Source organism: Sphaerodactylus townsendi, linkage group LG06 (assembly GCF_021028975.2).
Source record: "Sphaerodactylus townsendi isolate TG3544 linkage group LG06, MPM_Stown_v2.3, whole genome shotgun sequence".
Lineage (NCBI taxonomy): Eukaryota > Metazoa > Chordata > Lepidosauria > Squamata > Sphaerodactylidae > Sphaerodactylus > Sphaerodactylus townsendi.
In genome coordinates this window covers 20,107,465-20,131,695 of record NC_059430.1, presented here as the reverse complement: position 1 = coordinate 20,131,695, position 24,231 = coordinate 20,107,465, and the positions used below count along the sequence as shown (strand labels likewise).

Genomic DNA, 24,231 nt, shown 5'->3' with positions numbered 1-24,231 from the left:
CCCAGCTCTGGCCCTTAAAGAGCATATATAATGGAAATAGATTTCTGGGGCTGGGTGGGTGAAAGTAGAGATACAAGCATGGAAGAAGCTCCTGTGATAGGTGAAAAATTCTGCAAACCTTGATGTGTAAATACACGCCAAATGCCTTAACTAACTTGGGAGAACTAAGAAACACTGCACTGACACCTTCTCTTCAGCACATAGCACACTGCAGCACACTCAATAAATTTAGTAGTAGAAATTAGGCAAGTCAGAAGTCCAGCCAAACATACTACTACCAGCCTGAGTAGACAATACCGATCTTGACGGCGTCTAATTCAGTGAAAGGCAGCTTCATGTGTTCATCTTTTACTTCCTAAAGATCAGACTGTCCCAGGGAAATCTACTTCATAGGGTTTGCTGCGCCATCCTTAACCAATCCCATACCTTATTCAACTGTACAGCTATGCACTAAGAGCAATTCAGCTAATTCGCTCCCACCCTGTAAAAAAAAGTAATCCCAACAACTGTACAGTTTAATACCCAAGTCATTTACAAAAAGATGAATCTCACACACACATACATATGCTCACAAACTACATTTTCTCTCAGCGTTGAAAGAGAAACTGCTACTGGAAAAAGAAAGAAAGAACTTGAGATATTAGATTCTGAGTTTACAGCCTAAGAATCAATGTTATTGTACCAGGGAACAGCGAACGATAAAGAATGACTCAGTCTAGGTCTGGGAGCAAAAAAAGAAAGGATAAAAACCACACTTCAGCATGAAATCGACTGAATCAGTCCATCTGAATTCCAGCCACGGCCTCGCCCCTGCCAGAAATAAATATCTGTCATTTGCAGAGATTAAGGGGTTTACGCTACAGGGACCCCAGAAAAGGTGGATTAGATGGATTTAGTATTATGTTTATCCATGAAGCCCTGACATTCTTATTGTAATACATGCAGGCTTTCCCCGCAGGTGACTGTTTATTCGTATGTTCAGCAATAATTGTGAAAATATTTACCTGCACGAAAGACATGCTGGACATAGCAAGATTTTGAGCGAACTGCTCCGCCCTTCAAAAGGCTGGCAGTGATTATAATTAAAAACTGCTTCACCTACTCTATAGTGCAGTGGTGGCGAACCTATGGCACGGGTGCCAGAGGTGGCACTCAGAGCCCTCTCTATGAGCATGTACAAACAGAGTGCCCCCCCCCATCTAGGCTGGCCTGGCCACTGGGCTCGATTACTAGCACTAAACCTAAGACCTAGTTTTGGGGAAGCAATGTAGGTAACCCTGTGAAGTACTGTTAAATCCCACTGATTTTCATGCGAAGAACTAAAGCACAACCCTTTACCCAGGAGTAAGCTTGGTTGCTGGCAATGGGTCTTGCTTCTGAGTAAACCCTCCTAGGGTCGTGATTCACCCATTGGAAGAGTTGCACGATTGCTTCAAAGCAAAGCCACCACTACCACCAAGCTTACTCCTGAGTAACACATGCCTTGGAGCCAACTGGTTTTTTCTAAACTAAAACCTCAGTATTCAGATTAAATTGCCGTGTTGGCACTTTGCGATAAATAAGTGGGTTTTGGGTTGCAATTTGGGCACTCGGTCTCGAAAAGGTTCGCCATCACTGCTACAGTGGTTAGCACAATGTTTTTGATCATTTCAGTGATGGGGGTATGTTTGTAGATGAAATGGGAGTAAATACATGCAAGCTGATACCCGGTGCCACTTTATGGCAATAGTCAAATGTGAATGCTCCTTCCGCCTCCATGCAAACAACAGCCACGGGTGGTGATGTCAGAGTATGCAAAAAGTTTTTTTTTCTTCCAGTAACCAAAGTTTTGCTTGCAATGGTAACTTAAGCAGTCAAGAAATAAGGAACTAAGATTGTCAAAAAGGAAGGGGTTCCCCGTCTTTTTTTAAACAGAGAGCTCTCTCGTACAAGCAAAAACATACAAACTAAGGGGGGAAAAACGGAAGCTTCTCTGGAAGTTATAAAAATAGGTTTAGAAAGCAGCTGCCACAGATTAAAAAAGCTACAACCAGGTTTCTACTTTAGAGGGGTACAGGGGCAAAATCGGAAGACCTGGTTTTAACCAGTCCCTCAATATTCCCCATTTATATCATTCCTATGTCTTCACTGAGATCAACATAGACATCAGTATGCTTTTTTCACTTCAACTGTGACAGAATGTATCCTGCTGTTCAAGAAACGCTCATGTTATCCAATCCCATTGATATTTTTCCCGACTCCCCAGTGCCAACACACCATTCCTAGTCCTTTATTCTGTAGAGTTAATCTGACGTATCTGATCTAAAACTGTAGCCATGCATTTTACAGTCTGTGAAAATGACAAATTGCACATTAATCGTTTCTGCAGCCTGTGGAACCGTGCTTGAACACCCTAGTCTTATCTTACCTGCCAAAGTGGATCGAGGAAAAGCAACGGGGCACAGTTCCTAAAAGTTCTTTTTATCCCAGCCGTTTAACACCGTTTTATACGCAAGCCTCAAATCTGATCTCCAAAATAGTGACTGATTTTTAAAAGCACAGCATCCTATTTGGAGGGAATAAAATCCTCCTGGCTGCCAGCAATTAGCAGCAACGATGCATTACTGAACAAAGCCAACCCAACCAACATGCCAAACATCTTTCCCCCGCCCCTGATTCTAATGTGGATCTAAGTCACTTCAAGCACCTTTAGTGGCGGCTCAGTTTACCTAAGGAAACAAACAAACAAACAAACAAACAAAGACTCCTCCGGAGGAGTTGTGAAATAGACAGAATGATGCAATCACTCACCAGTATTCAGAGAAATTCATTCTTCGCCAAAGTCCTCACGCAGCCAGCGGCACTTAAGAGAGCTAAGAGGCACGACCCTTTTGTCCGCTCCCCAACGAGCAATGAAACAGCTCTGGCACTATGGGAAACGCATCCCGGCTGTGAGCGTGGCTGGCTTGGCTGGAAAACCGACACTGGAGTGATGTCACGCTGCTTCTGAGCTCCACCGCTGGAGCTCAGTTAGAAGGGGGAAAAAAACCCCAAACTGTCGTGAAAGGCACCCTAAGAACACACGCTCTCTCTTTCCAGCCGAAAGACAACAGCCATCCTTTATTTGTCATAAGAAAAGGTCAGCCTGTTTAAGATACTCTTTAAATTCAGCCAACCAAACAGCAGGCTTTTTTTTCATCTACCGAAGATCCCAATAGTTGGGGTTTTTCCATCTGCCAGATCACTTTGAAAAGGCATTTGGGGACCCAGACGCTTAAGTGGTTCCACAGAGATTCAGATTTCACGCTTGATCTATCATGCCAACGTGACATTTCTGGTCTCCCAAAGACAACACAAGGCAGTGACTTCCCTGAACTTCCAATGCTGAGATGAATGTTTTCTCTCCCTTCCCCCCCCCCCCCCGCCCTGCATCTTAACACTTTAAAAACCAGATTACAGATGAATCCTTCAAAAGCACCATGTCTTTCACACCCACATGTATTTGTTCTGTCAGTTTCAGCTACATTGCATCTAATACTCTTTATAGGCCATTCCTTCTACAGGGTCTGTTAGTACAGAGCGTTCTACAGCTCGACCGATTCTTTAAATAAGACAAACAAACAGATATGCAGAATCGCAACTTTTACAGGGCGACGAACGCGAACTACCAACCTTTCCATGCTGAGAGGAAGAACAAAAGTATCTGTCCGGGAAGCTTACATAAGCATCCCTCCTGCCAGCCCCTTGGGTTATTGATAAAACAAAGGGCCTCATTTACCATAATAGCTGGCAATCTGAACGGCTTCATTGCACCAGAGAGGAACGGGAATCGGGAGGGCGACGATGGGTCTTATTGAAGGCTTTATCGCGCAACCCTACGGAAATTTACACTAGTCGAAGCTGGTTAATTTCAGTGGTTTCAGACTGGAGTCACTCTGCAAAGGATCACGAGGGGACCCTCTGTTCGTCGAGGGGGAATTTGCTGGTGGTCCCCGGCCCAAGACAGGTCCGGCTGGCCACTACTAGGGCCAGGGATTTTTTGGCCCTGGCCCCCACCTGGTGGAATGAGCTCCAACCTGAGATCAGGGCCCTGCGGGACATTGGTGAATTCCACAGGGACTGTAAGGCCGAGCTCTTCCGCCAGGCTTTTACATCTTGCCAGCCGGCCTGACTGGAACTTCGCACCTCCCATGGGTGTCTTTTATAGGGTTTTATCGCCATCTGCTTTTTTATTGCTTTATTATTGATAAGTTTTTAACTGATATGGCTAATTGTAGACTTTTTTTTGTACTGTTTTATGTGGTTTACTGATGTTCGCCGCCCTGAGCCCTGTTGGGATGGGCGGGGTAGAAATTTCATAAACAAACAAATAAAAATTGTACTGTCAGAGCCTTATGTTGTTACTTTCAAGGAATGGCAAGAATACGTGGGAGGGAGAGACGCTTTTGTGCCAAGAGGGATAAGTGTGTAAAGACCAGAACAAATGGGAAGACCACAATTCTTATGAGGATAAAGTCACTATCAGCTTAGAGGCCACACATTATAATCTCTTCTCCGTTGTGTGCCCTCCCTCAAATGTTCCCTCTTTGGAGAAAATTTCACTTAGTTAGTGTGATGCAATGGTTAAGAGTGTTGGACTGGGGAAGTTCAAATCCTTCAGGCCACGGAAGCTTGCTGGGTCAGACACACTCCATCAAACCCACCTCGCAGGGTTGTTGTGGAAATAAAACAGAAGAGAGGAGAATGACGCAAGCTTCTTTGGGTCCCCATTGGGAAGAAACGTGGGGTACACATGAACAGAATAAGTAAACAAAATAAACACAGATGAAGATGATGTTGACACCATTCTCAGTCATGTTTAATGCTAACTAGGGGACTGCTAATCGGGATCCGAAATATTTTCCCGGCTAAACAAAAAAAAAGATGACATGAAGAATCAGGGCAAGGTGGGTGCTCGAGAGAGCAGGCCTTTTCGGTGGCAATCCCAAATGGTGGAAGAACCTCCCCCGGGGACGTGTGTCTGGCCCCCTCACATCCCTCTTTAAGAAGCAGTTGAAGACTGCTTTATTTAGTACTGCATTTGTCTGATTTAGTCTGCATTTGTCTGATTTAGGAGCAGCAGTGGTGTAGGAGGTTAAGAGCTCGTGTATCTAATCTGGAGGAACCAGGTTTGATTCCCCGCTCTGACCGCCTGAGCTGTGGAGGCTTATCTGGGGAATTCAGATTAGCCTGTGCACTCCCACACACGCCAGCTGGGTGACCTTGGGCTAGTCACAGCTTTCTGGAGCTCTCTCAGCCCCACCCACCTCACAGGGTGTTTGTTGTGAGGGGGGAAGGGCAAGGAGATTGTAAGCCCCTTTGAGTCTCCTGCAGGAGAGAAAGGGGGGATATAAAACCAAACTCTTATTATCATTATTATTTACTGGTAGTCCTGAAGGTGATTTAAAATTGTGGTCTTTATGTGGTTTCTGTAACTGTTGTCTTATTTACATGGTAAGAAAGGTGGAAAGGCAGCTAAAATGTTTTAGATAAATAAAGGTGGTCTCTCTCAAATTTTACCAAATTTACCAAATTTCACATCTCCATCACAAATTTGCTAGGTTCTTCCAGCTCAGTCAAGATTATTGGACTTCACTACTTACATAAAAACTGCTGGATTTCTCTCATAAATATACATCTACTAGAAACAGTATTGTACAGTGGTTGGTGTCAGACTAGGCATTTGGGATCGTCAGAGTCAAATCCTCAGCCTACTGGGTGACCATGGGCCAACCTAGTTTTCTCAGCCTAGCCCAGTGGTGGTGAACCTATGGCACTCCAGATATTCATGAACTATAATTCCCAATTGGCCATGCTGGCAGGGGCTGATGGGAATTGTAGTCCATGAACATCTGGAGTGCCATAGGTTCACCACCATGGGCCTAGCCTAGTGGTGGCGAACCTTTTCGAGACCGAGTGCCCAAATTGCAGCCCCAAACCCACTTATTTATTGCAAAGTGCCAACACGGCAATTTAACCTGAATACTGAGGTTTTAGTTTAAAAAATACAGTTGGCTCCGAGGTGCCCGTTACTCAGGAGTAAGCTTGGTGAAGTAACCGTACAACACTTCGAATGGGTCCATCACGACCATAGGAGGGTTTACTCAAAAGCAAGCCCCATTGCCAGCAACCGAGCTTACTCCCAGGTAAAGGATCGTGCCCAGGACAGCCTAGATGTGTGTGTGTGGGGGTGTGTGATTTTCCGCCCCCCCACATGATGAGCTCTGGGTGGGTGTGCCCACAGAGAGGGCTCTGAGTGCCACCTCTGGCACCCGTGCCATAGGTTCGCCATCAGTGGCCTAGCCTATCTCACAGGGTTGTTGTGCAGATGAACTGGAGGACAAAAGAATGATGTAAACCACCTTGGAGTCCCCACTGGGGAACAAGGCTGGATATAACAGAAGTAATTTAAAAAAACAACACCTCAGCGCTTCCTAGATCCTGCGACTTGTTTTTCCTAGAATTTTCAGCCTTTTTTTGCAACAGATTTTACTGTTTAGCTAAGGACCAGCAAGTCTACATTTAGTATAGGAAAATGCTGTATTTTACTTTAAATGCAGGCAAAATTAAAAAGCCGACGGCCATCTCAATATTTACAGTAAATGTAATGTAATTACAGAACGCTCGCCGGCTATTAACTACAGGGGTTTGGGCAGCAGCCAGAAAATAAATGTTTTCAGACCTTGGCTTATGACTTCACAGCCGCCCCTCAGCTTCTTCAGACTAAAGAAGCTGATGAGCATTTTCCCCCTCGCCTTTTGTACGGCGCACTTCATGACTCTTGAGCCAGCCATAAATACGGAATGTACTTTTCTCCCAAAAAGCAATCATGAAACTTAATTGATTTTCGCAGAGTTTTATTCACCACAAAATAGGTTCTCCAAACATTAATGCAGGCAGCGTTAATGCGTTCAATGCCTCCAGTTGCCTAGAGAAATGAAGGGGGGGGGGGGGGGGGAAGAGCCTTCTGAGAAAACCGTCCATAGCCTTGACTCCCCCTTGTGGGGAAAATCTCCCTTCAGCCAGCCAGCTCCCAGGATATAATGCAATCCAATTGGCATGTTTTGTTAACTGTACAATTACAGGTCTGAAAAGTCATTAGTGAACAAAGAACCTATTCTATTTCACCCCAAAGCAGGGTCCGATTACACAAAGCATCTTCCCAGTTATTCATCCACTTCAAATCAATGGGCTTATTCACACGTGTGCATCATTTTTTCTGGAGGAAGATGAGGCCCCCTTGAATTCAACTTGGTTGAAGAAGAAGAAGAAGAAGAAGAAGAAGAAGAAGAAGAAGAAGAAGAAGAAGAAGAAGAAGAAGAAGAAGAAGAAGAAGAAGAAGAAGAAGAAGAAGAAGAAGAAGAAGAAAGAGAGAGGAGTGAGGAGGATGGAGGAGAGGGAGGAGTTTCTGATTTACATATCCCCTCTCCTGCAGGAGACTCAAAGGGGCTGACAATCTCCTTGCCCTTCCCCCCTCACAACAAACACCCTGAGGGGTGGGTGGGGCTGAGAGAGCTCAGAAGAGCTGTGACTAGCCCAAGGTCGCCCAGCTGGCGTGTGTGGGAGTGTACAGGCTAATCTGAATTCCCCAGATAAGCCTCCACAGCTCAGGCGGCAGAGCTGGGAATCAAACCCGGTTCCTCCAGATTAGATACATGAGCTCTTAACTTCCTATGCCACTGCAGCTCCGGGTCATCCCAGGAGTTTTGTAGGCATTGATCCCCTGAACCAATTTCATGCATGTCGTATGACCAGTTTTCAAAACACACAGCTCAACCCAATGCATGGCATGTGAATGGGCAACCGAAGTCTACAACAGGGGTGGCGAACCTTCCAGGCTTAGTGTGTCGAAAATGTGAAAAACACCTAATTTGATTCTACTGGGGTGTTCCCCCCCTCCCCATAAAAGAAAAACAATTATTTACATATTAATTTGTTTTTTAAAAAAATACATTCCAATGAGGTGTGATGCTATGTATTATATAAAGGAATGTCAAATAGTTACAAAAATGACTCAAAGTCAATCAGGGAGAATAGCTGTTGTCAGCTGTTGGTGAACGCTGGCATGTTACCCCAGATGTCATGGTGCGTCACCTCTAGCATGCATGTCATAGGTCAGTGGTGGCGAACCTATGGCACAGGTGCCAGAGGTGGCACTCAGAGCCCTCTCTGTGGGCACGTGTGAACAGAGTTTGTCATGTGGGGGGGGGGGGGAAATCGCTCCCCCCCCACACACATCTAGGCTGGCCTGGGCCACTGGGCTCGATTATTAGCATTAAACCTAAGACCTAGTTTTGGGGAAGCAGTGTAGGTAGCCCTGTTAAGTGCTGTTAAACCCCACTGATTTTCATGCAAAGAACTTAAGCGTGATCCTTTACCTGGGAGTAAGCTGGCAATGGGGCTTGCTTCTGAGTAAACCCTCTTAGGGTTGTGAGTCACCCGTTTGAAGAGTTGCACGGTTGCTTCAAAGCAAAGCCACTGACTACCACCAAGCTTACTCCAGAGTAACGCACGCCTCGGAGCCAACTGTTTAAAACCTCAGTATTCAGGTTAAATTGCCGTGTTGGCACTTCGCAATTAATAAGTGGGTTTTGGGTTGCAATTTGGGCACTCGGTCTCAAAAAGGTTCGCCATCACTGTCATAGGTTCACCATCACTGGTCTACAATGACATTGGGAGATAACTCCCTCTCTTAACCCCAACCTAACCTTCACTTACTAAAAGTGCCAAAGACAGCTTATTCACTCCCTGTTGCTTTTGGCCTGGTATAATGGGACAATCAAGACAGAGGATACTTCTTAAAATCTCCACCGTAATAGATTATCCACAAATTCTTTACTGTCCCTACGACTATTCCAAAAGTTCATACCCTTATTTTTCAGTACGGAACAGGTCTCCTTTGAGATAGCACCACATTCATTCTCTGTTCAATATGGTAGTAATAAAGTACCCTGAGCTACAGAATGTAGTGCTGAGTGTGATGTCTGTACCATATTCTTAAGTATCAATCTCTACAGAGACCATCAACCATTTTGGCAGAACAGCAAAGCGGAAAAATAAAATTTATTGTAAAGCTTTGGTAGGAAGCTGGGAAAGCTTGCAAAGTTCCATGTTTTCACAATGAATGATACATCTTCTAATCAGATACCAAAGCTGGACAAACCGCTAACGGCAAAATGCAACATTCATGCAATGAACGTTACGAGTTCCACCACAAGTTGACCTGGCAGAGGTGCCATGGTTGGAAGTAGCAAATTCTACATTCTCCCACCCCTCCCACTTGAGAGGTGGCCAAACGGATACTCAACCACACAAATAACCCCACACTGCGCCATGGAGAGAAACACACCTTATCTTGACATAACTCTGAAGATGCCAGCCATAGATAGACGCAGCCAAAACGTTAGAAGCTAAAACTACCAGGCTGCGGCAAGACAGCACGGAAACCTATTACATTTATGCCTTAACATCCTTCTAATTCAAGAGACGGGATGTCTTTCCCATATTTTGGTATAGAGAAACTCCAGGAAAATTGGCCAACTTTATGAATATCTTCAGCTCAGACAGCCAGTGTGATGCAGTGATTAAAAACAGTGGACTCTAATCTGGAGAATGGCCCATTGGATACTTACAGTGAAGGGGCCTTCTGCTGGAGGAATAGGGGGACATCTGCCTGGGTGTTTCCCAGCTCGTTCTCAGGGAGACAGGATGTAGTTTTTTCGTACTGGCGCCTAAGATGGATGCCCAGCACGCCCCCAAGAAGTGACGTAAAAAACTACATCCTGTCTCCCTGAGAACGAGCTGGGAAACACCCAGGCAGATGTCTCCCGCCTCCAGTAGAACGGGCCTTCATTCCCAACTCCTCCACACGAGCGGTGGACACTTATCTGGTGGACCAGATTTGTTTCTCTGCTCCTCAACATGAAGCCTGCTGGGTGACCTTGGGCTAATCAGTTCTCTCAGAACTCTCTCAGCCCCACCCACCTCACAAGGTGTCTGCTGTGGGGAGAGGAAGGGAAAGGAGTTTGTATGCCATTTTGAGACTCCTTGCAGGAGAGAAAAGCGGGGTATAAATCCACACTTTCCTCTTCTCTTCTCTAATACCCAGAAATCCACGTCTATCACAGAGTTTTACTGAACTGGAAAAAGTGTGCATTCTGTAAAAGCCCGGAGTCTTTTTGTTGATAGGACGTGCCTTGGGGCTGCTCTGAGCCACAGATGAAAACAGACCTTGAAGTTCCCCAGAGCATTTTGAAAATTTAACATAGGGCTGTCGAGCAGCCAGCACTGCGCCCAGGTGTGCCGAGTTGGATTTCCTCTTGGGTACCGAGATGATGGAGAAGTGCCACGATTCTTTCGGTCTCAGCTGTCATCTGCTGGCTACAGCCTCCCTTCACTCCACCTCTAATCCATCAAGCAGGCACGATGTTAAGTAACAGACAAAACCCACAAAGGAGCAGACGAGTGACCACCACAAGCGTCTGTCCCGGCTCTGAAAGGAGAAATCGCTGCCAAGACTGCAAAAAGTAGATGAACTGCATTCGTTTTACAGCCAAACGGTGCAAAAAGCTCTCTTAATGGAACGGGATGACAGGTAGCCCTGACCCAGTTCTGTTTTTTTTCGCTTACAAGTCTGTGAGCCTGCCTGGGTCAACCTTCTACTTGAACATCGGGCTGACTGCTGCACTAAAAGAACTGCAGGCACAGCAAAGTTTTTGGCAACAGCTTTATCAACAACTGCGCACTCCTGTTGATCACTCAATAACCTTTTATTGTTGTTATTGTTAGTCTGATTGTTGTTTTATCCTATGCCTAATAAAGGTAATGAATGAATGAATCAGGCTGACTTGAAGTTCCACAAAACTGGAAGTAATCAAGTCAAAACCACCGGCTCCTTCTAGTGAGTACTGGGAATTGGGAAGTCTGCAGCATAAGCCCCTTATTTTGGCGGGATTTGTGTTGGAAAGTGCAATCAAGTTGCAGCTGACTTACGGTGACCATGCAGGATAAGGGACAAACTGAGGTGATTTACCATTGACTGCCTCTACGTAACAGCCCTGACGTCCGTGGTGGTCTTCCGTCCAAGTACCAGCCAGGATCAACCCTGCTTAGCCTTTGACATCTGAGGAGATTGTGCTGTCCAGGGTCATCCAAGTCAGAATTGCATGCACCATTTTAATGTCAAGAAGAATGGAAGGAAGTGTGTGTGCTCAAAAAAGCCTCCTTCGAGCACGCAGACTTCCTTCCATTCTTCTCAAGTGGGTACTCATGCAGAGGGCCATGGTCAACAATAGGTGGCGCGGTAAAATCTTACTGTTGGCTCACCCTGCCCTAATAGGCCCACAACAATCCAGCGTGATGTACTGATTCAAGAGCAGGTGGACTCTAATCTGGAAAACCAGGTTTGATTCCCCACTCCACCACAAGAACGGCGGACTCTTCTCTGGTGAACCAGATTTGTTTCCCCACTCCTGCATTCCTGCCGGGTGACCTTGGGCTAGTCACAGCCTGGGGCAAGGTGGGGGAGAACAGTGGACTGCACCCTTTAACCCAGCCAATGGAGCTTTGTGGCCCCCAAAATGGTTTCTACAGGAGGTAGACCCCCCCCCCCCCCCCAGAAATGGCTTTTGAATGCAGAGACCAATGGAGTAGCTCTCCTTATACCACCTGAGAAGAGGGAAAACCAGAGAGGGAAATGGGACCAGACACTGACTAAGGAAAGACTAAGTGCTTACCAGTCCTTCTGATCCCACAGTGGAAAAAAAACTTTCATTGGGTTGAGGGCAGCCAATAGCAAGCCCTGCCTTACAATGGCTCCACCCACTTTCTGAAAAGCTCAGTGGGCACCAAGGAGAATGCTGGTGGGTACCCTAGCATGCATGGGGACCACACTGGAGATCCTTGATTTAGATACTTAACACTGAGTTGTCTTTTAGAGCTAAAGGGTTCCCCCTCCACTTTGGAACATGTTAAAATGGCTCAGATGTCACACCAGAAAGTGTCATCAAATTTGTTAACTGCGGCAAGAATAATAATTCCATGCCACTGAAAGTCTTAAAATGACCTGAGTGAAACAGAATAAATGGGAATGGCTGGTAAAAATCTGGGGTGCGATTAAAATGATAAAAGTTATGGCACATACATTCTCAAGATACTGAATACAATGTAATGTTATACTGAGAACGAGAGGATTACAGGAATCAGTAGTTCTCTATTAATGTATTTAAATGTGTATTATTGTGGCACTCAATATTTTACTTATTAGCCTTGTGCATTTTTAACATAATCTGTTACAGTCCTTTGTAAGGAGGCTGGAATTTTAGCGTGAAAGCTGGTTAGATCAACCCCTGCAAAACTACTCGATCTTCTCCAGACTTTCTGATTTGAATCAGTGGAGCTAAATAAGCCTATAGAGATTTACAGCACAGATACCTACTAATAGGAGGAAGTAACGGCTGGTGGTTACAGACTCTTATCTTCTAAATGAACCTGCTTCATTCTGCCATCAGTTTATTTTACCACATATCCTAGTTCAGCTGGCAAGAACTCTGGCATCCATTCCCAATTCCAAAAGTTTAAAAAACAACAACATTCCACTAGCTCAGGGGTCTTCAAACTATGGCCCCCCAGATGTTCATGAACTACAATTCCCATCAGCCCTGCCACGGCCATGCTGGCAGGGGCTGATGGGAATTGTAGTCCATGAACATCTGGAGGGCCATAGTTTGAAGACCCCTGAACTAGCTGTTATCACATAGTGGCATTTGAAGAGAAATATGCAAGCTCGTTCTTAAAATAGTACCCTATTACAGACCTTGATTCAACCATAATCACCACTGGCCATGTTCTCTTCTCAGTTCCCTTGTTCAATGGAAATCTATGGCTATGACTCGGGCAAATTAACTGTCCAATACATGTGAATATCTCAGGGTGACAGATGCATTAAATATTCTGCCTTGGTAAAGTTGGCGATCGCTGACAGAAAGAATGTTGATAGTTTCTCTTCCAGCTTCCACATAAATGTATGCTAGTTTTGTGGGAGATGGGACACACCTATTACAGCTTAAACATGGCCATGATCCAGCACCTCACATACACCCGGCTACTTGTACACTGCCAGTCAGATCCACTTAACATAGATGGCCCCATGGTATATTGTCCAAGGCCTCTGGTTGCTAGATCAGATACACATCTCCTCATACCCACAGCATCCCCGCATGGTGAGGCTGCCTGTTATCTCTTTTATTCCTTCTGAGGTCTCGGGTCTCCATCACCATGGCAACAGCTAATCCTATTAGACCAGGGGTAGGGAACCTGCGGCTCTCCAGATGTTCAGGAACTACAATTCCCATCAGCCTCTGTCAGCATGGCCAATTGGCCATGCTGGTAGGGGCTGATGGGAATTGTAGTTCCTGAACATCTGGAGAGCCGCAGGTTCCCTACCCCTGTATTAGACTGAACCTCTCATATGGTGATAACATTCCCCCTGACTAATAGGCACCAAGTGCCTCATCACAGCCACCCTTCGAAAGCCTCTTGTGGAACACCATCATGGCTCACCCCTTTACTACCTTTTTTCAACATCAGGCTATATTCACACAAACAAATGCAAACTGTGTTGAGCAGTCTTTCGGCAAGTTGTGTCTTGCTGCTGTGAACAGCACTGCATCTTCCTTATGAAATGAGTGCATTCTTGTACAACAGTGTAAATAACATCATCTGAGCCTGTCACAGAGTTCCTTCTTACAGGTTTTGCAGACAAATAAATGGATATAACATCTACAGCAAACAGGAAGTAAACCTCTATAGAGGTGTAGTGGTTAAGAGCGGTGGATTCTAATCTGGAGAACTAGGTTTGATTCCCCACTCCTCCACATGAGTGGTGGACTCTTATCTGGTGAACTGGATTTGTTTCCCGACTCCTACACATGACGTTTGCTAGATGACCTTGGGCTAGTCACAATTTTCTCAGAACTCTCTCAGCCCCACCTATCTCACAAGGTGTCCATCATGGAAAAAGGAAGGGAAAAGGAGTTTGTAAGCTGCCTTGAGACTCCTTACAGGAGGAAAAAGGTGGGGGTATAAATCCAAATTCTTCTAACTGGATTATGTGCACATGAACAACCCAGAAGCGAGAGAAACTCAACATTAAAAAAAGCAACTACTTATACTCTACCTCTGAGCCGTAGCTGTTGAAGCTGCTAACAAGATCCACGAGTAAGAATGCTATGTAGCAGTTAAACCATATTAAAGGATTCATCCAGCTGAAATTATTGATTGTATATTCATAGCTGTACCAGAACCTGGATGATTAAAAAAACTCCAACTAGAATAGCAACTATACAATCAATTTATTTATATGGCCCTAGACCAGAGTAAAACTGGAATAGCAAAAAGATACCAGGTCCCCATTTCAAAAGCAAGATGGTTCTAGAACACATGAAAGTATGGGAAGCGGCCATACAGCTGAATCAAAACCATTGGTCCATCCAGTTCAGTCCTGTCTACACCAGGGGTCTGCAACCTGAGGTTCTCCAGATGTTCATGGATGACAATTCCCATCAGCCTCTGCCAGCATGGCCAATTGGAGAACATCTGGAGAGCCGCAGGTTGCAGACCCCTGGTCCCATACATGAACGTATGGGAAGCGGCCATATAGCTGAATCAAAACCATTTGTCCTTCCAGCTCAGTCCATCCAACTCAGTACTGTCTACACCAGGGGTCTGCAACCTGAGGTTCTCCAGATGTTCATGGATGACAATTCCCATCAGCCTCTGCCAGCATGGCCAATTGGAGAACATCTGGAGAGCCGCAGGTTGCAGACCCCTGGTCTACACATGCTGGTAGAGGCTCTTCACAGGATCTGAGGTAGAGGTCTTTCACATCACATCCTATCTGGTCCTTCCAGATGAAGAAGCCCGGGATTGAACCTGGGACCTTCTGCAGGTGGAGCAGATGCTCCATCTCTGCACCGCAGCCCCTCCCCCACGCTTTTCAGGAAACAGCAGAAACTATTTTTTTACTTCCAAAGCATTTGTTTCTTTCCTGTCGTTCTCCTATCACAACTGATTGACACTTCCAGCATTCACTCCTGTCACCAGGCCCGAAATGAACGCAAAAAAAGACGCCGCAAAGTTGGCAGAGCCGTACGCAAACAACCCACACAGAAAAGGAAGAGATGCTGAATGACTAACTGTAGTCATTGCCGCCGACTCTACAACAAAAGCTAATCTCTAGTTACATGAAATATTCATAAAAGCAAAGTTGTAAATGAAAGCGCGAGGCACTCGTGCCCACGAAAAGCCTTATATAAGGAAATAGCCTGGAGAACGAAAGCGCAAACTGCTAGATAAAGAACACTATTTACAAATAATTGAAGATCTGAAGAGGAAGAACAGAATTGTCAAACAAAGGGAAGATCGTTATTGTTCCTGGCAGCGACTCCTAGTTTAAAAGCGTGCGTGGCACGCTGGAAGATGCACAAAGAAGATACTCGGGGAGAAGGGAGGTGACATTACAAAAGCAGGCACAGAATCATGTTGATTTTCCCCATATCCTAAGAGAGAGCGAACACTCCATCTGATCGGCTCAGCGACTTGAAAGCTTCCAAAAGAAGATATGCCAAGGCTTCAACGGCAGCCAACTCTACTCTGGATCTCTTCAGAGATACAAGATCCCAAGGTCATTTTCAGCCAGTGGGAAAGGCTCCATTTTTTTGGCTAATTCTCCTCTCTCCAGACGCCCTGTTTGATGTCAGCATCCGACACAACACATAAAAAGCAGTTTTGTGGATACGAATTTTTTTTTTTTTGCCAACAGGCAACACGTCTCTTTTATCACATTAACAGTTTGTAATACTAATTTCCTCCTTGTTTTCCCTGACACTGGATGCGTATCGGTTTGTCGGAATCTCTCATTGTGGGATAAACAAATAAATTTGGAACTAAAGCAGCAAGGTCTGCTGTCATAAGTTCTGCATCCAGGGGAGGGGGAAATAGATATGAATGGACCTAGATAGAGGTCTCACTGTCTTTCTTGCAGAGTTGTTCAGCTACTTCCATACATCAGCAGAGAACTGAAGTATAAACCTCATCTTATCCAACACCCGCTACATGATCCGAAAAACCCAGAAAGGAAAATCTCTCCGTCTAACAGCTTAAACGAGGCAGCCATTTCGCCCCAAAATGCAAGCCGGCGCTTCTGCACGGCGAACTGAGCCACGTGCGTGGCGGAGTGAAATTGTGTAGGAGGAGGATTGGCAGTGGGAGCCAGGAACAAATCTAAACTGTACTTGCCATTACAATAAAGAGAACTGAATCGGATTTGTTTTTCACCAATTTGGCTCCCATTTCCTTCCCGAGCCTTATTTCCACGAGCCCAATTAAAGTCAGCGCAGTGAACTAGGAAACCTATTCCAAACTCAATGGTGTAGTCAAGCATCTTTTTTTTTTTAATAAGCTGAACATATGGGCCCGAAGCAGGTACTTGCAAATTGGCCAGGTGCATTAAAGCAGGCTTATGGCAGCTTCCTTTGAAGCCTTAAAGGGTTTATGTCTGCCTCAGGAACAGTATCGAATTTGATGAATAACTGGAATGATTCAGAATGGCAATTTTTATCTTCCTAATCTATACGCAATCAGTTTAATTGTTCAGCATTATTAGCTTCTTTGGGCAAGATCCGCCTAGCTCCGAGTTCCACAATCGGTACAGAAGACGTGTACAAGCCATGCAGAAATAGAAGGCGCTAATCGAAATGCATCCCGAAATGCAATGAATTATACACAGTTATCGTATCCCGTTTTAAAATGCACTGTATTGTACATATCCGTCTGACTCATTACCCATTCCTATATAAACCCTGCATACATTCCATACTCTTAATATACGCAATACATTCAAAAAGAATGCATGCATTAATGCTGCAATCTGATATTTCACGCAATCTAAGCAGTCCACCAACCACACACTTCATCTGTCAAACCTACACATTCTGAAGTGTCGGGATGGAAATTCACACATCTGTGGAAAGCCAAGAAATGAAGTATTCGCTCAACAGTCTCCTTTTTCTTTTGATACTCTTGTTCTCGAATATGTTTTATGAAGGAACTGCCTCTGCTGGAACCACATATTTTTGGAGACAGTTACTCTGCTGTTAACAAAAACATTTTGGGAATCCAAATATTAATAAAAAGCATCTATTCATGACAACAGATTCAAGGAAGTGGCTGCAGTAGTCTGCAGGAGAAGGACTAAATTTTTAATCAAGTAGCAGAATCATAGAGTTGGAAGAGACCCCAAGGGCCACCCCTGCAATGTAGGAACACACTCCTGACAGATGGCCACCTAGCCTCTGTTTAAAAACCTCCAAAGAAAGAGACTCCACCACACTCTGAGGTAGTGCATTCCACTGTCATACAGCCCTTAATGTCAGGAAGTTTTTCCTGATGTTTAGGTGGAATCTCTTTTCCTTCACCTTGAACCCATTACTCCTGGTCCCAGTCTCTGGAGCCGCAGACACCAACAAAATTTCCAGGGTACAAGTTTTTGAGAGTCAAAGCCCCCTTCATTCGATACCAAACTTCATTCGATACCACGAACCTTGTTGGTCTCTAAGGTGTTACTGGACTCGAATTTAGCTAGTCAAAGAGCCATCTTATTCTCAGGATCCAGCCCCTTCAGCAAATCTACTGTGACTCCTAGTTTCTATCCACTGGTAAAACACATATTCAAAAGAGAAGGGATGAATCTCCACTGATTAGTTAACTGAAGTGACGCTTTTAGAAAGGCTGACTCTCCTTGGGATCTTGCCGAGGTGCCACAACAGAATAGAGCCTGCCTTTAGCAGCTACCAAACGTAACTCTGGACAGAAAAGCACAAGAGCAAGACTTCCACAGCAGCATAAGGTTGCATGGGAGCAAGCAAGCTTTCTAGACCCATGTTGTTCAGGAGCAAGGCAAGAACCTACCAGCGCTTCAAATTCCGCCGGGAAACAAATAGAAGCCAGGGCGGATGTTTCAAAACTGGCGACCTATTTTCTGACACAAGCCGGTAGTTTTGCCACAGAATGTTGGACTTCTTGAAGTTTCCAATTAGACGTCAAAGAAGACCAGACTCTACGGGCACTGCAGCAACCTGACTTGGATGTGTTGGGAACATGAATAACTGTGGCCAGATCATGACTGCCAAGACAGACACAAAGATGGGGCACCGACCAAAATTGGTGCTATATGTCACAAGTTCCATGTTTCCATTCACAGATACACCTTTAACATCTGTCCGTCCTCCCTCCCTCCCTCCCTCCCTCCCTCCCTTCCCTCCTCCCTTCCCTCCCTCCCTCTTTCCCTCCCTCCCTTCTTCCTTCACTCCTTCCCTCCCTCCCTCATTCCCTCCCTCCCTCATTCCCTTCCTTCCCTCCTCCCTTCCCTCCCTCCCTCCTTCCCTCCCACCCTCCCGCCCTTCCTTCCGGTGAGGGGACTGCAAGCCCACCTCACTTTCCTAAACAGATGTATTACTGGTTAATATGAACTGAGTTTCAGTTTTAAAGTCCTTATGTAATCCAGTGCGATCTCCATAGACCAGGAAGTCTACTGTCTTGTCTGATTCTGTTAAAAATGAGAAATGGAGCTGACTGTCATTAGTGTATTGAAAAAGAAGAGTTTGGATTTATCCCCCCCCCCCCCACTTTCTCTCCTGTAAAGAGTTTCAAAGGGGCTTACAAACTCCTTCTCCTTCCTCTTCCCACAACAGACACCTTGAGAGGTAGGTGGGACTGAGAGAATTCAAAGAGAACTGTGACTGGCCCAAGGTCACCCAGCAGGAATGTAAGAGCAGGGAAACAATAAGAGTCCGCCACTCATTTTACTCTAAACACAGACAAACCTGGAGAAGGAACACACATCTCATATGCGTCTGGGAGTACTACTCAGCATGCACAATGTGTGCTGTGCCACTGAGCTATGAAATAATAGATATTCTCATTGCCAGAGATGAAAACATATCCAATTTTTATTCTCATCTTAGCTGCTCCTCTCCTGAGATCATATGAAGCCCCCCGCCCCGACTCTTGAGAGCAAAGAATTTAGAATTCTGTGGTAGGGGAAACGGAATGGTTAAATTCGTGAATTCTCACAAGCCTGACTCTTTTTTTTAAAAAAAAAAAACTGAAATCCTCGCTAAATAAAATCGGCAAGTGTCTCTCTGCCGAACACATCTATTCATAACATCCTTCACCTCCTGTGGGCAGAATTCTGCATTTAATCAGCAAGCGGTAGCGTATGTGTTTCATGCAGGTATTCATAATGAAAAGCTCACTGCTTACGACACAATAACAACTGCTTGCAAAAAGGCTACACGCTGAATTCTTTTTTAAATGTGAGCAACACACCCTTTATCTGATCCTGCTTCAAACGGTTTATCGTGCATGTAATCTGTAATCCCCCCCCCCCCCCCGGCTTTAAAGCACATTATAGTTCCATGTGTTCAACTGATATTTATAGAAATATTAAAGTGGGGTTTTTCAACATGGCAGAGGCCTCCAATAAATCTTTCAAACGCTCATTGGACATACAGCATTTTTAGAAATATGATACTAATATCAGTAGCTGGTCTAGAAGTAGCTGGCCTTTCTAGAAGGAAGGGGGCACGGGACAACCCAATCTCATCAGATCTCAGAAGCTAAGTAGGGTCAGTACTTGGAAAGATGAACCCCGAGGAAGACTCTGCAGAGGAAGGCAATGGCCAACCAGCGTGGTATAGCAGTTAAGAGCAGGTGGACTCTAATCTGGAGAACCGGGTTTGATTCCCCACTCCTCCACCTGAGAGACAGAGGCGTATCTGTGAACCAGATGCGTTTCCGCACGCCTACATTCCTGCTGAGTGACCTTCGGCTAGTCACAGTTCTCTCAGAACTCTCCCAGCCCTACCTACCTCACAAGGCGTCTGTTGTGGGGAGAGGAAGGGAAAGGAGTTTGAGTCTCCTTACAGGAGAGAAAGGTGGGATATAAATCCAAAATCATCCTCCTCCTCCTCTTCTTCATTTGTCTTGAAATCCCCTTGCTGGGGTCGCCGTACGTCAACTGTGACTTAACAGCACTTTACACACCATCACACATTGGCCTTCTGTTCCACAGGATTATTTGGCTATGATATAACATGATATTTGTGACCAATTTAAGTGCTTCAAATATTTAAGAGCCTTCAGACGTGTCTGACTGGCATATCAAGGGAGAAAAGAGAAGCCCAGACCTCGTAATTTGGCCTACAGCAGAGGTGAACCAGGGGAAAATGGCACCTGGAGACATCCGTTCTCCGGGTGCCCCCCCCCGCTACACTGGGGCGGGGCCCGGGCGGGGCCCGGGTGGGGCCCACCCCCACCCCCTCCCGGTGGGGCCCACCCCCACCCCCTCCCGGCTGCCGACTCCAAGCCAGCAGCCAGCAGTCCGTTCTGCCCTCCGCTCTGGGGAGGACAGAAGCAACTGGAAGGTTCCATGCTGGGGCCTTTACTTTTATAAGCTTGGGGGTGAGGCCACACCCCCAAGGGGTATAGACTGCCGGCTCGGAGCTGGGAGTGGGTGGGGCTTGGGGGGAGCCAGCAGCTGGGAGGAGATGAGGTTTGTGGGGGGTCCTCTGGCTTCCCTGGCCCTGCCCATATCAATAATGACATGGGCGGGGCCGAGGACGCCAGAAGATGACAAGGCAGCAGGACTTCCTGCTGCCTTGCCATCTTCCTGGTCACGGGTGGGTGGGTGGGATGATTTTGCACCATTCACGTGACCAGATCAGTGGTGTCTGGGGACAGAGGGTACCCCCGTCCCTAGGCAAATACGCCACCGGCCTACAGCCTTTGAGTTTGATCTCATGGCTCTCTACAGAATTCTCATGTTGCCACATTGGAGTTTAGTACCTGGACAATAACAAAAACAAGAGGAGGAGGAGGAGAAGTTTGGATTTATATCCCAGCTTTCTCTCCTGTAAGGAGACTCGAGGTGGCTTTCAAGCTCCTTTCCCCTCCTCTCCCCACAACAGACACCTTGTGAGGTAGGTGGGGCTGAGAGAGTTCTGAGAGAACTGAGACTAGCCCAAGGTCACCCAGCAGGAATGTAGGAGTATGGAAACACATCTGGTTCACCAGATAAGCCTCTGTCACTCAGGTGGAGGAGTGGGGAATCAAACCCAGTTCTCCAGATTAAAATCCACCTGCTCTTAACCACTACACCACGCTGGCTGGAAGCAGGCATTCAGTACCGAAAACCTCTCAATTTGAACCAACCTACCAAGCAGCTTTTTAGACAAGGCACAGGACTTCTGCTTTCTCAATCAGTCAACCAAAAGGGAATTTATTCAAGATCTTGGGACACACGAAAGTATTTTTTTCCAAAATGCTGAGAGGGTATAAACAGGCTGCTTACAGCTATGAAAAAATCCAGATACTTTTATTCCAAGTTCTTTTTAAATCGTCCTCATTTCAGGCCATTGGGTATGAATAGCTGGAGCCAACATGAATAATTATAACCAAGCAAATGTATGCCAACGTATTTCTCACTGCTAACCTAAGCATATAATTTACTAAAATTAAAAAGCCACGTTCTGTCTTCTGTGGTTAGGGGAAAAGATCAAGATTCAGCAAATACTGAAAAAGGATTAGCAGTAGCACACATACATTTGCTCCTGTTGTTTCCATTTAGATTTACTTCCAAAAATTATTTTCGGAACATTTCTCATTATGCTTTCGAAGAAGCCCACAAGGCAGCGTATAATTTCTACAGTCACAGATCCAGACTATGCCTAAGAATTTACAAGGTTTTTTTTTTAAAAAAAAAAATCACAGCTGAAGTACTACAAAACAGGCAAGTGCAACCCAGAGAAGAGAATAATAAACTTCCCATTATTTGATGCTTGTTTTGCTCGGATGTTAACACTGAAATCTTGTACAAAAGACATACTACTTTACTTCAATCAATTCTGCCAGTAGCGTCCAAACACGGAAATTAAATTATATTCTCATCACCGTCGATATAAAAGCTCCATTTACATAAGTAGATGAGTGCTTTATTTTTCAGCTAAGTGGACAGGAAGGAAAAAGAAATGCTCGGCTAGGCTTGGCAGAAAAACACAGCTATCTCTGAACGGGAGACACCGGGGAGGGAAAACGCAACCCTTATTAACTCACCCAGAACTGCTAGCTGTTGAAACCGTGGTTTTGTCGAAGCGGGGCTTATCTCCAAGTTGAGCCTTCAGCTTCCACTCGTAAATCATGTACGCTCACATACAACAGTGACAGGAAGACATGCTGTGCTCATTCCTTCCCCAGGTTGATGAGTGTTATGCCGACAGAACTGAAGAGAGGTTGAAATCTCACGTTGCTCGAGAACGGAGCATGCTCGGTATCCACTTACCGAAAAAACAGCCCAATGCTCGATGCCCGTGTGTGAGTGAGGGAGGTGGTCTACCTCCAAGGCAACACAGGGCTGAAAATCAAACTTAAAATTCACAGCCTAAAATAAGCAAATATTGGAACTGCTATGAAATACATATTTCCTCCTCCTCCTTTTTTTTTAAGTGGACAAAACACACATCCCACCACACAATTACTCCACACTGTGTCGCTGAGTGAAACGTCTCTCACCGTGACATGCATCTGAAGATGCAGACAAAACATAGATGTAGAGCAAAAGCGACCGGACTGTGCCCACATAGCCTGGAAACCCACAACAGTTGGTTGATTCTGGCTGTGAAAGCCTTAAACCATAGGTGTCAAACTCACGGCCCTCCAGATGATATGGACTGCAGTTCCCATCATCCTCTGCCAGCATCATGCTGGCATGGGATGATGGGAACTGTAGTCCATAACATCTGGAGGGCCACGAGTTTGACACCTGTGCCTTAAACAATACATTTAAGGTAACTAATTGCAACTCTTGACTGAAATGTATGCCCAGGCTTTCATAAAGCTATGGATGTGTCGACATTAAAAAAAGAAATGAAATTTGGCTGCTCTATCAAATGAACATTTGGATCCTCGAAAATATAGTAGGGATGAACGATGGTGAAATCACAGTTCGAAGGGTGTGTGTAGTAATGCACTGCTGACCCAGCAGCACCGTGGTAGAATGTTGGGACGCCATAGCAGGATTTCTGACCTTGGTCGCACCGCACCCCCACTCCTCATCCCCCTATGAGTCACGGGTCATGAACTGTCTGGCTCAGTCACCGGGCGCAGGGACAATGGTCTTGCCCCCAGGTGAGGATTAGGCTCAGACGCTTACGCTCCTCTCCGCACGTAGCAGCCAGGTGAGATCATGCATCACATGATGATCTCCAGGTCTCCCGCTCATCTCCCTACCCACCTCCTTTACACGCCCACAATGAAACCCTAATAAAAGGTGCCAGAGACCAGCACAGGGCAGAGTTGTCAGGATCACGAAATCCCGCGCTTCCTGTTGCTGATGCTCTCCGCCAGATGAAACCTCCTCCGCGTCTCGCCTATTCCTTAGCGACGACCCTGCGGGGATGACTACAGGTGTGGCCAACAGAAAAGGTCTTGGATGGGAAAACCACGAAGGCAACGAGGTTCCCATTTATTGAACTACTTTCTATGGCGAAACCAGAGATGTTTCAAGAGACAGATTTTTAAAAAAGTCTAAGGCCAAGAGCCCAATGAAGGGAGGCCTTCAGGACAAGACACCGTGGACAGAATAGACATTTTACCAACGAAGCCTATAACCAGATCTAGCCAACGCTAGGATGGACAGCGAGTAGGGTTCCCTGCTACAGATTCAAAAATCACTGGAGATTTGGGGGGTGGTGTCTGGACAGGGTAGGATTTAGGGAGGGGAGGACCTTCATTGGGGCATAATGTCAGGGAGTCTACCTTCCAAAGAGGTCATTTTCTCCAAGTGAATTGATCTCCATCACTTAGAGATCAACTGTAATTGCAAAAGATCTCCAGCCATCACCTGGCTGCGACAAACGAAAAAGAAGTAGAACAGTTTGGATTTATACCCCACTTTTCTCAACTATAAGGAGTCTCAAAGCAGCTTACAAATTCCTTTCCCTTCCCCTCTCCACAACAGACACTTTGCAAGGTAGGCGGGGCTGAGGGTGTTCTGAGAGAATTGTTGACTAGCTCAAGGTCGCCCGGAGGGTTTCATGTGTAGGAGCGCGGAAACAAACCCAGTTCTTCAGATTGGAGTCCGTCGCTGATGTGGACGAG

At 45.7% G+C, this 24,231-nt stretch overlaps 1 protein-coding gene across 18 annotated transcripts in view; it reads right to left on the bottom strand.

The window, feature by feature from the left end:
• PLEKHA5 (pleckstrin homology domain containing A5) overlaps positions 1 to 24,231 on the bottom strand; it is a 271,127-nt gene that overhangs the window by 143,260 nt on the left and 103,636 nt on the right. Inside the window, exon 1 of one of the 18 annotated variants that reach the window (XM_048502406.1) lies at positions 2,791 to 2,941. The exons of the other annotated variants lie outside the window; for them this stretch is intronic. Within the exon in view, the coding sequence (XP_048358363.1) occupies positions 2,791 to 2,810 (20 nt within the window). The 5' untranslated portion in view covers positions 2,811 to 2,941. Of the gene's footprint in view, positions 1 to 2,790; positions 2,942 to 24,231 lie in introns of those variants that run through there. 18 annotated transcript variants of the gene reach the window in all.